Source organism: Corvus brachyrhynchos, unplaced genomic scaffold (genome assembly GCF_000691975.1).
Source record: "Corvus brachyrhynchos isolate BGI_N302 unplaced genomic scaffold, ASM69197v1 scaffold416, whole genome shotgun sequence".
NCBI classification, from domain to species: domain Eukaryota; kingdom Metazoa; phylum Chordata; class Aves; order Passeriformes; family Corvidae; genus Corvus; species Corvus brachyrhynchos.
This window is the reverse complement of record NW_008238439.1, coordinates 1,705,740-1,720,392: the sequence shown is the minus strand read 5'-3', so window position 1 is coordinate 1,720,392 and position 14,653 is coordinate 1,705,740. Positions and strand designations below refer to the sequence as shown.

At 39.3% G+C, this 14,653-nt stretch overlaps 2 protein-coding genes across 4 annotated transcripts in view; one reads left to right on the top strand and one right to left on the bottom strand.

Annotated features, from left to right (window-relative positions):
• The window catches only part of PPP3R1 (protein phosphatase 3 regulatory subunit B, alpha), a 38,437-nt gene extending 30,670 nt beyond the window's left edge, over positions 1-7,767 (top strand). For all 3 annotated transcript variants that reach the window (XM_017736530.1, XM_008635452.2, XM_017736531.1), the window contains 4 exons: positions 1,447-1,623; positions 3,218-3,277; positions 4,007-4,191; positions 5,601-7,767. In XM_017736530.1, the coding sequence (XP_017592019.1) occupies positions 1,447-1,623; positions 3,218-3,277; positions 4,007-4,191; positions 5,601-5,648 (470 nt within the window). In that variant the 3' untranslated portion in view covers positions 5,649-7,767. The remainder of the gene's footprint in view (positions 1-1,446; positions 1,624-3,217; positions 3,278-4,006; positions 4,192-5,600) is intronic.
• A 129-nt stretch (positions 7,768-7,896) lies between these two features.
• PNO1 (partner of NOB1 homolog) lies at positions 7,897-14,652 on the bottom strand (the record flags this gene model as incomplete). Its single annotated transcript, XM_008635451.2, has 7 exons — positions 7,897-9,496; positions 9,949-10,019; positions 10,538-10,655; positions 11,135-11,195; positions 12,729-12,812; positions 14,388-14,537; positions 14,623-14,652. Coding segments are annotated over 7 exons (582 nt in total), but the record flags the coding sequence as incomplete, so codon positions are not given.
• Between the last annotated feature and the right edge of the window lies 1 nt (position 14,653).

Sequence of the window (14,653 nt, the reverse complement as noted above, 5' to 3'; positions counted from 1 at the left end):
GTAACTGACTAACCGAGACAGACTAACTGCAGAATGTCAGAATTTACCATTCAGAAAAAATAAGTCTTGACAGAAAATCATCTTGTGCCTTTGGAGTTCTGGCAGGCTCTGTCTTTCGTTCTGAAATAGTACAGTTCTGAGGACTCTGTGTCTCATTGGATTTTAGACAAGGATATCAAGGAATTGAAGTGGAAGTTCATTACTGTTGGTAGAGGATCAGGTCCTTGAGTTGGCTGCAATTTCAAAACATCAAAAGACTCAGAGCTGTGTGGTTTTATGCTGCACTTTTACAAAAACCTAAGAAGGTATTAATGTGAAATGGATCAGGTGGATGTGTGTGCCTTGTAGAAGTTAAGATACAATTTCTGTTACTATTGGAGCAAATACACTACTAAATGGAGCTAAGAAACATTGAAGAAGCTGCTCATGTTAAGGTTGGTACGGGGAATTTGCCAGCGTCAGGTTCTGCAAGGTATGTTTGCTGTGGTTTGCTCTGTGCTGGGCTCCTTCTAGGCTTCCTAAGAACCTCAGTTCCTCCTTCACAGCCAAAAATGGTGAGCAGCATGTGAACAAACTTGGGTCTTGTAAATGAAGTTGCTGACAGGGTATTTTCAGGTTATTATGGGGAAATTTTTTCAAGCTTTTCAGCAGTAGCAAAGTACAAGATTTCTTGTAATTGTTTTTATGGATTAACAGATTTAGTCTATTCCTGGCATAATCAGATGTTTAATTGAGATTCTCTATAAATTTGAAGAGATTAGATGAAGAGGTGCTGCTGCAGAACCTAAACCTACTTTAATTTCTGGGACAAAAAAAAAAAAGCTGTATGCAGGTCGGGGCTACAGGTGTGCCTATTTCCTGTTTGTGATGAAGAGGAAAAATGATCTTAGGTCAGTCAGAGGGATGTTTTGAGTAGGTGAGAGATAACTGGTAAACAGTAGGACTCTTAACCTGCTTAACTTGACACATATCCCAGGAGGTCTCATGTTTGCTGTGCTGAAGGGCACTAGTTTTGCTAATAACTTGGATATAATTGTCTTTCTAACATACTATGTTAGTCTAGTGTAAACATAATGCTAGCTCCTTCAAAGAACACTTGGTCTCTTCCTTAATTTCTTCGTACCTGGTATTTGTAAGAGCCATCTGACTAAGAACTAACTAGCTAAGCATCCTCAATCCTTCAAAATGTTGTGTCAGCATGTGATATTCAGTGAGTCACAAGGCTAACTGCATCATGGCAGGTGCAGGGAGGAAAAAAGGTAAGTCTTATTTAAAATAAAATTGTGTTTGTCGTCAGAATTTCATGTTATCTTTATAGGTATTTAATAGTTATAATAAAGTAGGAGAAAATCTTGTAGGAAAGCAATTAAATGTGCCTTGTGTTTAACGGCAAAGGGTTTACTGAAGCCTTTCTGAGAATAAGTATGGGGTTGTTTTTCATTACAGTTGATGCTGATGAGATAAAACGACTAGGAAAGAGATTTAAGAAGCTTGATTTGGACAACTCTGGTTCTCTGAGCGTGGAAGAGTTCATGTCTTTACCTGAATTGCAACAGAACCCGTTAGTACAGCGAGTAATAGATATATTTGACACAGATGGCAATGGAGAAGTGGATTTCAAAGGTAAGGCACAGTGTTTTGTGACAGGTGGTGGTACTTCAGAATTCCTGGAGCTTTAGAATTCATATTTTTCTTCATCAGAAAGAGGAAAGTTGAAGAAGATTTGTTAATGAAAATAAGGTGCTAATTCCTAGTGAAACTAAATACCAGTAAAACTAGTTTCTCTGGTGCATTAAGGCACTTCTGAGTGAAATGTTTAAAAGAGCAAATTGTTTAGTAATAGCTTTTAAGGTCATGTGACTGAGGACTACTCACTGAGTATCTCTTAAAGTACACCAATTTAGACTCTTCATTTTGATGCTGAGGAGAGACTGAAGAAAGCGGGGTAGGCTAAGTGGTGTGTTTCTGCATAAGTTGTATTTATCCAAATACCCAAATAAAATCTGTCCTTTGTTGGAGTATTTAGAAAATAGAAAGGAGCTCAGGTTTTTCTGTTGGTACTTCTTTTATGGGATTCTTTTTAGGTAGATCTTAGATTGACACTTGAAGAAAAAAAATCCAAACAACCTAGAAGATTCGATTTAGTACATTTCTGAAAATTTTAGACTGATTTTAAATATTCATGATTAAAAGGGCCAGCAGGTTATTATCTTCATTACTAGTTCATCTTTAAACAGTCTCTGACCCTTAGAAGTGATAATGTTTGTAACTTCTCTTCAAGTACTGCACTTGTACAAGTTCTGTTCAAATACAAAATACTTAGTATTTCTTGTTGCTTATGACTAGAGAAGGTGACGTGAAATGGATCAGGTGGATGTGTGTGCCTTGTAGAAGTTAAGATACAATTTCTGTTACTATTGGAGCAAATACACTACTAAATAGAGCTAAGAAATACTGATTTTTCTTGCATTTTTTTTTTAAACTGGAGAAAGTACTTGAATTTTATGTATACTGACAGGGTGACATTTTAGATAAGGTATTAATATACAAGAGCTGCTAACCTTTGGAAAACCCCTTAAATTTCTGTAGGGATAGCTACAGTATAACCAGAATGTTGAGTTTTGATTGAAAGCAGTAATGGTTGCATGGAACTATTCAAAATTCCCTTGTAAAAAATAGGTAGTCATGAACAATGAGGATCATGTTGTCTGTGACGTTGAGCTGTGATTAATACAGTTATCGAGGGCTGTTCCTCTTGGGAGGGAACAGGAAGTTGGCAAAATCAATTTTCTTTTATAGAAAAATACTATTTTGGTATTTCTTTAAAAGCAGTTTTCAGTTTCAATGTAATTCTTTAAATTGAGAACATTTGTAACATTGAGAGGAGTTGTACAATTAGAGTCCCAACTGGAGTAGCTTTAGTAAAGATCTTAGAGCTTTCTGTCAGGTTCTTGTGAAGGTCCAGCAACAAAATTACTTAAATCCTGGTGTGACCAAGTCTGTTTAGTGAGTGCTGCATTGGATTTGGGGTTCCTCCCACTGAAGAACGTTAAAATATCAAAGTACACAGACATTTATGTGTCACAAGGTAGGCAATATTTTAAAAATTTGAGAATAATTTAGATTCTTCTTACAATTTCTAAAATTTTCTGAATGTTGACTTCTTTGTTTATTAAAAAATACACTTTCTTGTACATGTTTTCCTTGCATTAATTAGAATTCATAGAAGGAGTCTCCCAGTTCAGTGTCAAAGGAGATAAAGAACAGAAGTTGAGGTGTAAGTATTTTGATTTTTCCTTAACAAAAATTTTCTGATCCTCAAAAATATACTTTTGTAAGTTAAGAAATTGACAAATCCAGATTGTTGTAAAATGGAATGTAAAGTGGAAAATAATGAAAGTAGATTGTAAGCTTTTTGCACATTTTGTCATTTATTTGTGTGAAAATTTGTCAGCACTCTTTTCTGCTGGGAAGGTTGGAGGACGTTGGTTGCTTTCTGAAGAATTTCAGTTGCTTTCTGTTTTTTAAAAAAGTAAATTCATTTAAGAACAGCTTGCTGCATAGTTTGTGAACTTACAGGGCCTAAGAACAATACTCAATTCTTTGCTATTACAGTAGAAAAGCATTAAATTCTAGTTTCAGAACTGCATCTCCAGACTCAGGCTTTTGGACTAGAAAAGAGACAGGTTTGGTTATGGATGTAGCTTCCAATAACTAAGATTCAAATGTTTAAAAGTAAATTCAGTCTTGATGCCAAGTTGTTTGCAGCAAAGTAACCAGATTTTGAGTCATCTGTTTCCTGGAAGATGTAATTTGTTTGCTGCCTGGGTGCCTTACTTGTGGTGGGGAAGACTTTCTTTTTTGGTGTTTATAGAATTCTCTTACTGCTGGTGCTAAGACATTTTCTAAAGTGAGTATATATTCTTTTCCAACCACAGTTGCTACTAAATGGTTGGTTTATTTATCTTTGATTTTTTTTTTTTTTTTTTTTTTTTTACTTCTGCAGTTGCTTTTCGCATTTATGATATGGACAAAGATGGTTATATCTCAAATGGAGAGCTCTTCCAGGTGCTGAAGATGATGGTTGGGAACAATCTCAAAGACACTCAGTTACAGCAAATTGTAGATAAAACCATAATTAATGCAGATAAGGATGGTGATGGAAGAATATCCTTTGAAGAATTCTGTGCTGTAAGTAACTTCTAAAGAAAACTTTTGTCATTTACAGAGAGAAAAAAATAGCCTCTCAAGTGCTGCTCTGGAAAAAGAGTAAACAGTTAAAAGGCACGTTTTAAGAACTTAGAACAGAATGCTTAAATGTAGCATTTAATGCTTGAAGGGATTGATTTCAACCCATGTGGTATATTTATTTAATTAGTTGACAGCAAGTTTTAAATTCTTTTCTCAAAAAAAGTAAATGACACATTGAATCTTGAAACTTTGAAAATTGAAATAATGAGTGTTTATGCATCAGCTTTTAAACAGTATATTAAGGAAGATACGCTTGATAGCATGGTTTGGGCATTGCTTTATTTTCCCTAATCTTTGAATTTACAAGTTCAGTTCAAACATAACTTGTTCATACTCAAAAAAATATGTGAATTCTAAAAAAAAGAAGGCGGGGGGGAGGGTGGGTGGTGGAAATCTGCCATCCCGCCAACTACTAAAGTGAAAAGGTTCTATTGTTTGCATTTCGGGGATTTTTTTTTTTTTTTTAAGTTTAATTATTTTTGTGACATCATGTAAAAAAAACTTCATCTGCAAAGGAGTCAGAGCTACAGCCTGCAAATGCCTGGATTTAGTGCATTACTTGTTTATTTCTTGCACTGGGCTGTCATCTTTGCCATCCATCAAATGTGATGTTGCATCTTCTTTTGTCCTTGGGCTTCTGCCCAGGTTTCCTGTCATGTGCTACTGATGGATTTTCCTTTTCCTTTCTTTTAATTTCTTAAGTTTTTGTTGACCTCCTGACAGGACACTTTCCAGTTCTAAAACCTTTTACCCTTTTTCTTGCATTTTACCCTCTCTGAATCTTGTCCTGTGCATCTACAAAAATGCTTTTTCATTTGTTGTCTTTGGCAAATACCATTTGGCCATTGAATTTTGTTCCTGCATTATCAAACGCTCCTCTGTACATGGCAGCTTTCCTTTGCCTTCTGTTCTGCATGGATCACACACCTGTGAACACTGGTAATTCTTTTCTGGGTGTGTGCAGTTCTGTATGAAATCCTGCTGCTGTTCCTAAGGCCCTTTCCTTCTCCTGGGAAGGTTCACAGTTTTACAGGGTGGTTTCGAAGTCACCATTTTATTTAACGTGCACAAACATACTGCAAGGCCATAATAAGAGATGGAGAGGAATGCCAAAATTGTGTTATTTGCACTGGTTTTCAGGCCCTTGAGTGTGTAATTGTACTAATATTGAACTACCTTGGTTTGTACATAATTAATTTTATCTCTCACAGTACTTGTAAAACGTAAATCAGTTTGGAGGGAAGGTACTGCCTTTATTTTATGGTTGACCTCAATGCATCTATTGAATGTGTTCTTTGTACCTTGCTAACTTTCAGTTCTCATCTTTCTGAACCTTATTTTTCTCCCAGGTTGTAGGAGGCCTAGATATCCACAAAAAGATGGTCGTAGATGTGTGACTCTGTAGGGCACCACCCAACACTTTTGCTTTCTTCTCCATCTCTGAAGATCTGCTCCAGACGTCCAGCAATGCTCTCTGTGTATTTAAATGGAAGTATTTTTCTCTGTGAAGCCACATTTTCCAACATGAGCCTCATGAAGCCAACTAAGTGTTATTGAACTTTTATTCTCTCAATAACTCAGTGTAGCACTTTAAAGTCTGAAGGACAGCAAAGATGGAAAGAGCATATCAGTGTGGCGGAGAAAGGGAAGGGGTTGGCTTTTTAATTTATTTTTCTTCATCTTTTATAACAAGGAAATATCTATCTATATATATATATGTGTGTGTGTATTTATATATAGATATATATGTAGCTTTCTATATGTAGTAGCTAGGTGGGCTTTAATTTAATATACTTGATTCAGAAACAAAACTAGAGTACAAAGTGCCAAGCAGAATATTAACAGTTCAATATATGGATATACATCCTTACTTTTATTTCACACAGTTTTATATATATAGTAGAAGAATGTAAAATTTTAACTGGGTCTTAGGTCAACTCTTTTCCTTTCCTGTGACTGTTCAGATGTTTCTATATATTGAATGGCTGACAAAGCATTGCTTCTTATTAAATCACCTTAATTACTTTTTTTTTGTAACACGGGAGACTAAATTTATTTATACCTGTTAATATATTACCAGGGACTGTGTCTCTTTGCTAAATAACTTAGTACAGTTCTACTTGATATGAGAATATAGTTTAATGCTACTGCCAAGAACTAGTCCTCCTGTGCATATAGTGACTGCGGAATGCTTTGATGGCTGTTAGATTCTGTCACCCAGGAACTGGGAGCATTTACAGCTGTCCTGAAGCCAAGACAACTCTGCTGTTCTGGGTTCAGTTTAGATACAGCTGCTTAAGGTGGTAGACGCATTCATGATTTTCTCTTGTGCTTAGCTTAATGAAATTAGGATCAACATAACTGTGCAGAATTCCCATCTACTTATTTTATACAGTACTTAAGATTATAAAATGTTCTTGCCACTTAAATTCTGTTGTTTCAACCATGATAGTTTTCCCCCCTGCATTTAAAAAATACTACAGGTAGCTAAATAACTGGTAATATTTTATATATATATGTATATATGATTCATACAGGGGGGAAATCTTGTTAACCTATGCCATAGAGGAGGAAAACTTCACACTATCTAAATTTATACCTCTTGTGGTTCTCCAGTTCTTTTCCTGGAGAATTTTTTTTTCTTTTCTAGATTTGTCCATATCATAATTTGTAATGGAAGGTAACTTGATATATTTGTGTGATATAAAAGTAGCGAGCCATGTTTTACAACTTTATATCATCCCTTCCCTTTTCTGCAGTGGTACTATTGGCTGGAAGAAAAACATTTGCTAGATTTTTTAGGACAGTACATCTTTCCTGTATAGTAGTTTTTCTATTTAAAAAAAATTGTTTTATAATGAGCAGTGGAAAGTGCAGGTTGTCTGAACCTCTTCAATTGAGCACCTGTCTGCCATAGCTGTTCCTTCAACTGAGTGCTGCACATCATGGGCTCTGTCTGTGAGAGAGAAATCCAGGTGCTTAGTGTCCTTGCATGACATGAAGTTTTGCATGTAGATCAATTTGAAATGTTCCTCTTGTTTACATAATTTGCATAATTAAAAAGATAATGTTGCCAAACTTCGGTAAATGTTAATGTTCAAAACAAAAATCTCCACTACATGTAACTTTTTTCTTCCTCTGGATCAGTACGTGGTTTATAATCCCAGCCAGTGGTTGCATCTGTTCCAGTGTCAACTGCCATGTGCTCTGCTTCAAGGGGGAATTAGTCTTTTGTGAATTTTTTGTACATAAGTATTTGTTACAAACATTTTAGCAAATGCTTTCAGTTTTTCTTGCTTGTGCATATCTTGGCTGGCATTATAGAAATTAGTGCTAATGTTATTTCCTTAGGGGGACTGGAAGGGGAGGGATGAGGTTTTTTTTTTTTTAGTTTGTGTGGGGAAAAATGATTTATGTTGAATGTTTAGTTTCTCCTCTGCATGCTACATCATATGTTGTGGGAACTATAAGAATCTTCATACTGTATGAATACAAAATAAAATATTTGAACCTTGACTGGGGTGCTCAGTACCTTTCCTGTTCACCTTAAAGTAGCTCTGCACCTTGCTCTGAAGAAAACTTGTTCATATTTCTTTGTCCACTCCTCGATTATTAAGATGTACTGAAAAACTACAGGGTGCAGTCTGCTGAAAACTTCGGAATTTATTTCAGTGTTTCAAGACATGTTGAGGTTCTTCAAAGGCACATCTGGTTCTCTTTGCCAAATGTTCGAAGTGGATAACATACTTTGTTTGAAATCCCTGTGGAAAGTGGTTTAAAAAACAAAACAAACCAACACACCTTAACATTAATGTAGGTGGAGAATGAAAGGCAGTTCCTTTCTCAGGAAAAGGTCTGAGGCTTGTGCTGATGACACCAGCCCTCCGTGCCGCAGGTATGCCCTTCACAGCAGCTCTGTGCTGTGCTCTTTGGGGGGGGTGCAGGTGTTTGGACCTTCTGGGTGCTGCCCTCTCCCTTCTGCTGCTTTGGGTCAGTGTTGGTATGCACCTGATTTCGGATAAACATTAATTTTGTGTGCTCTTGCCTCACTCTCCCGTATCTTTCAAGCTAATTGAAATAAATGACATAAGCAGCCAATGAACAGAAAACATAAGTGATCAGGTGCGTGCACCTGGAGCTGCTCAGAATGGGCATGCTGACCCCTGGATAGCTCACACTGCTAAACAATGTGTGTTTAGGTAACTCAGCAAGTCTTAAAATCTGTTGACAACTGAAGGCTTCAATCAATTTGGCTGCAGTGATAATCCCATACTGTGAAGTACTGCTCTGGAAACTTGGACACTGACCTAAATGCTTACTCAATTTCCATGTGTTTGATAATCTCATTTCAATTTTTCTTTTCGTTCCCAAGCCTGAACTGAATTATTTTGCAAGACACTTCACAGAAGGTTGGCTGGCAGGTTTAGGAGGGTCCATTTTTAAATCATACTGGGAACTGGTCTTTGCAATTTCTCCCCCTACTTTTGTTGCATTATGCTACTTATGTAGCATTTTAAGGAGGACACACAGGTCCTTACAGTTGTTGGTACTCCGGTACACTGGAAAGTACTTAATCTGGTGGCTCTTGGCTTTGCTAGGCTGTCCTTACAGATCATTTTTCGGAATTAAGGAATCTATACATGTGCAGATTCAGGATTCAGTGCAAATACATTATTTACCTCTTCAGCTTCCTTTTTTCATGTGATGCATTGTTCCAGCAGCAGCAGAGACTCAGTGGACAACCTGCTATTGAACTCTATTCCAGTTGAATCCTCCTTTCTTCAGGAAGATACTAAACCATGATGTGTGGTTACAAATGCTTAGCTCTGCCAATTCCTTCAGACTCAAGACATTAAACACCAAGGCTTTCTGAAGAAGCGGCCTCTTAAGTCTGATGTTCAGAAAATCCATAACGAAGCAGGTTTTTGCTTGAGACTGTTCAAGTAAAATCATGTACTTTTGATATAGACACAATTTAAAATACCTTTTAATGACTAGACAGAAACATTAGGTATGTTCAGATCAGACCACATGTCCAAAGGCAGTCAGACTGCACAAACAGTCCTGGTTTTCTTCTGGGCTTCCAGATCTACCAGAAAACTGATGGCTTCTGTAGCTCTGGGCTTCTTGTGTGTCCAGGAACCTGGACTTCCAGCCCTAGTCCTTGGTGGTGCAGCTCAGAACCTCTCAGCTGCTCTGCTGGCCACTGCCCTAATATTGCCATAAACTTTGGATGGAGGACTTCCTGCAGAAGAAGGCACAAATCCAGTCAGCAAATGAGATAATCTGTCACAAAAATGGATGTGCTGCACTCACACCTATGTTAAAAGTGGAGGACTGAGCCAAAGGATGAGAAGGATAGTCAAGGTCAGTCACCCTGTCTTACTGCAAGTGCAGAGTTGAACTTCTGCTTTCAGAGTGGCTTGCCCTCTTGGCTTTCAAGACCCCTTAGGGAATGCTGTAACTAAATAAAAAAGCAGAACATCTTTCTGCAATGTGGCGAGTTTCGGAGCCAGAAAGCAAGTCCTGGATTCTGTGCTTCTCTAAATTTTTATCTTAAGAGCAACAAGCCAACTGCCAGCAAGCTACTTGCTCCAAATGTGGGTGTGGACAGGCCAGGGAAGATGGTGAGAGCCACAAAGCAGTTTCTCAAACTGCAAGATCTGTATGTAGTTAAGATTAGATAAAAGGACTTACCTAAAATTAGATTGCAAATTGCTGTTCGTGCCATTTTAATGTTCTGAAAAGATCCCAAAATATGAACTTTTCTGTAAAAAGCAAAGTAGCAGTAGTTAACGGAAAGCAATTTAGGAGATTACAGTTAATAGAGAGTTGGAGGTTAGAGATGAATGTGGAATTTCATATAGGTGTACTAGTTTCTTTTCTACACTTGTAAACAAAACCCAACCGAAACCCACAAAACCTACAATGTAAGACCTGTGCTCTTCTAAATCCTTTTAAAATAGATGTTACCATTTGCAAATTTAACAGTGTAGCAGCTTCAGGAGGAAAATATTGATGGATTGGTGAGTTCAACTTCCGATTCTTCATAAGAAGAATTCTTATGCTATGGGGAATGACTGAATTCTACGTGTGCTGGTGACACTGTCATTCTCATAACAGAAGGTCAAATAACTTGTGTTCACTAAAATATTCTCCTAAATATTTTTTCTTACTACTACTCTACAACAGTTTCATAAAATTCAAGTTATCTTTGTTCCTGGCAGAGGGCATGGATTAGCTGAGGGGTTGTGCTTTGCCTAGGAGGAAGTCAGTCTGTACTTACGCGTCAGCAAGAACGATGCGTGTCCTGGTTACATTTTCTATGGTGAATTTGGTTTTTCCGCCTTTCCCTGCTATTCTCCCTATTGCTCTTGACAGGTGATCTCCTTTCAAAGGTTTGACTGAAATGAGAATAGCATGTCCAGGGTAACAGCAGTGATGTGTATCCCCGTCAGTGCTTCCCTTGGTCAAGTTGCTGGAAACAACTCAAGCCAAGTATTTCGAAAGCAACTTCACTGGTCAACACAGACCCGTCTGGATTTCAGCTTTTTTTAACTAGTAGTGCACACTGCATCCAGTGCTGACCTAGGGCTTCTGGCATCCGAAAGTCTCCTTCAGAACTGCAGAGGAAGGCACTGCACTTCATGTTGGTGGAGTCAAAGTGCACAAAGTTAACACTGGTAGAAATAAAGGAGATCAGGTTTAGATCCTGCTCTACAGGGGACTACAAGGAGTGCCAGTACTACATAAAATTAGATGTTTCTGGCTTTCCTGATCCTTGAGGGCAAGTGATACAAGTGGAGCAGGGGGAAAGAAGAAAAACCCCATACTTGCAGGATGCACATGTGACTTCTTGAATGCTGCAGCAGAAAATACTCACCATCTGTAACTTCAAATGACTCTAGAAAAAGATCGTCTAATCTGATGAGAGCAAGAGCATCCTAAAAGAGCAGGAGATCTGTTATCAGCAAAGTTATTTTGTTCCAGTACCACACAGTTGAAAGCTACTGTTCTCTTTATACATATAACCTATCAAATAATAGCTGAAGTTAAATCCACATTTTTCAGCAGCAGTGTAAGTATTTCCATCTAGAAAACCCTACACAGCTTGGATGCCCCTGTATTCAGCCCTGCCTCCCCAGTGCTAGTGAATCCAGTACAGGTCTAGAGCAAGGAGCAGCCCCTACAACACTGCAAAAAGTGGGTTTGTTTTCTCCAATAGGCCCAGTCCTACTTAGTATCTACTGATGATCTGGATGAGGGGATTGAGTCCACCTTTAGCAAATTTTTGGATGACACCAAGCTGGGTGCAAGTGTTGATTTGCTGGAGGGTAGGAGGGCTCTGCAGAGGGACTGGGACGGGCTCGATAGATGGATCAAATCCAATGATAGGAGGTTTAGTAAGTCCAGTTGCTGGGTCCTCCACTTTGGCTGCAACAACCCCCTGCAGCTCTACAGGCTGGGGACAGAATGGCTGGACAGAGGCCAAACAGAAAGGATCTGAGGGTGCTAGTTGACAGCTGACTGAACATGAACCAGCAGTGTGCCCACTTGGCCAAGAAAGCCAATGGCATTCTGGCCTGCATCAGGAACAGTGTGGCCAGCAGGACTGGGGAAGTCATTCTTCTGTACTTGGCACTGGTTAGCCACACCTTGAATACTGTGTCCAGTACTATTTTGGGAACCCCAATTTAAGAAAGACTTTCAGATGCTCAAATGCATCCAGAGAAGGGCAACAAGGCTGATGAAGGGTCTGGAACAAAAGTCCTATGAGAGTGGAGGGGCTCAGCCTGAAGAAAAGGAGGCTCAGGGGAGACCTTATCACTCACTACAACTGGCTGAAAGGAGGGTGTAGCCAGGTGGGGGTCGGTCTCTTCTCCCAGGCAACCAGTGACAGGATAAGAGGACGCAGTCTTCAGCTGCACCAGGCAAAGTTTAGGCTGGATATTAGGAAGAAGTTCTTCACAGAAAGAGTGATTGGGCACTGGAATGGGCTACCCAGGGAGGCGGTGGAGTCACCATCCCTGGAGGTGTTTTTTTAAAAAAGGACTGGATGTGGCACTCAGTACCATGGTTTAGTTGATGAAGTCATAGGTTGGACTTGATCTCAAAGGTCTTTTCCAACCTAGTTAATTCTGTGATTCCATGAGTTTTGCACAGACTGGAGGTTATTGGCTTGAGCTTAAGCAAAATGAACAGTCTCCACCTGTGCAGAGTACCTCACAGAGAGATTATTGCTTTATGCTTGTCTCACACAACCTATGTCCTCTGTTTCATAATTTTAATTATGTGCTTTTTTATCCAGCATTATCTTAAGAAATTGGATGTCTACTCCAGTCACAATTTCAAACATTAATTCCTAGAAAACCACCTCAGGATTTTTCTTTATTTATTTCTTACTGTAATTTGCAGAAAGGTCAGGGACAGGTCAGCAAACTGGAGCAATCTCACCATCTGGTTGTTGGGAGACTCACCTCTACTTGAAACCCAAGTATAAAGGCTTTCACAAAATCAGCTGCTTTCGTCAGAGCACTGAGATCCTTTGTCTCTTGACAAGTCTGCAAGACAAGAAGTTATGTTTGCAAATTAAGACCAGGCAAGTTAGGAGCAGGACTTAAAGATCAGCCTTTGCTTGGAGGGGAGAGAAGAAAGAAGCTGCTGAAAATCCACACCACCACTGACTGAGGAAAACCCTTTTGGTGGAGAAAACCCAAAACCAACACAAACTAAACTGCAACAGCAAAAAGCAGAAGAAAGAGAAGGATGATGATGGCAGGAGAGTTATTCTAATGACAGATAGATACCTTAACAGGTGAATGAAACTCATTTCAAAGTTTTAGATTCATGATGGATATGGGCAAAATGAAATCAGCTTGATGAAGAAAAAAACTACCTTGCTTTTCACCAGACATCATTTCATATCAAAAAGTGGTTTTAAAATCCCAGGGTTTTCTCCTGCACAGTTATTGAGTGAAACTGCAGGAGTTTCTGCTCCTCCCTACCTTTCCCCTGAAGTTATTTTTAGGAAGTGTAAATAAGGGATAATTCTATCACCTTTCCTCCAGTTCCTGCCATCAAACTTGTGATAACATTTCATGGTTAGGAAGCAGAATTCCTGTTGTTGTCTGTATTTTCACTATTACATTGGAAGATTTCATGTCAACGTTGCTAATACAGTAAGTTTTATGTCAAAACTTTGGATATGCTCTTAAAAACTCCTAGTGTGAACATTCCTCAGGAGGAATAAGGATAAAGAATGAGCATCTACAAGATTTACAGGTTTATACTGGTGTCTGTGCCCTAAGGTATTCCAGTGCAACCCACTGAAGAAAAATCACATGCTATTAAACTATGAGCCCTTATCATCTGCCACAAACAATGACACTAGAAGATTCAGTGCCCCCTTAAAAGATACTGTTCTCTGTCAGGTAAGTTTGTGGTAGCCTTAAATAGCTGGAAAATACTGAATTACAAAATCATATCTAAGACATGGATAAAAATTCTTCCTTAATGCTACAGTACACAATTTTTTCCTACAAAAATTGAACACCGCCCCAGCTTCTGCTGGCTCTTTCTGGAACAGATTTGTATTTTTGGGTTTTACTTGCAGTAACTACTTGTTCTAAGCAATAATTGCTAGATTACACCACACAGTTTCCATTTTTCCAAGCATTATATAAGATTTATGACTTCTCTAGTTTTTAATCTGTGGACCAAGAACACCCATGAGAAGGCCCTGCTTTTCAGGAGGCAGAATCATAGAATGGTAAGGGGTTGGAGTGGACTGTAAGATCATCTAGTCCCAACCCCCCTGCCACGGGCAGGAACACCTCTCACTAAACCAGGCTGCTCAAGGCCTTATCCAGCTTGGCTTTGAACACTACCAGGGTTGGGGCATCCCTGGGCAACCAGTGTCTCACCACTCTCACAGTAAAAAATTCTTCCTAACATCCAAACGAAACTTCTCTTTCACGCTGTATACATTACTCCTTATCCTGCCTCTACAGTTCCTGACAAAGAGCCCCTCTCCGGCTTCCTTGGAGGCCCCTTCAGATACTGGAAGGTGCTATAAGGTCTGCACACAACCTTCTCTTCCAGTTAACGGGGAAGGCAATAGGAGTTGCTCCCCTTACCTTGATCTCAACATTTCTCGTTTTCAAGTTGAACCTGATTTGAAGCTGCAGATGCTCCACGATGGGCGTGAATATCTTCATCCAGTTCTCCTTAAGCGGCGTGTACCTGTTGGCCGGCACAGGGATCTTCCTCAGCTCGCCTTTCCCAACCTGCCGGGGGCGAGAGACAGGCAGGCCGTGAGGCGGGGGACGGCGGAGAACCGGGGGAGCGGCATTTCCCCGGCGCCCCGCGTACCCCGAGCGCCTCGGCGGTCAGGGGCGGGAAC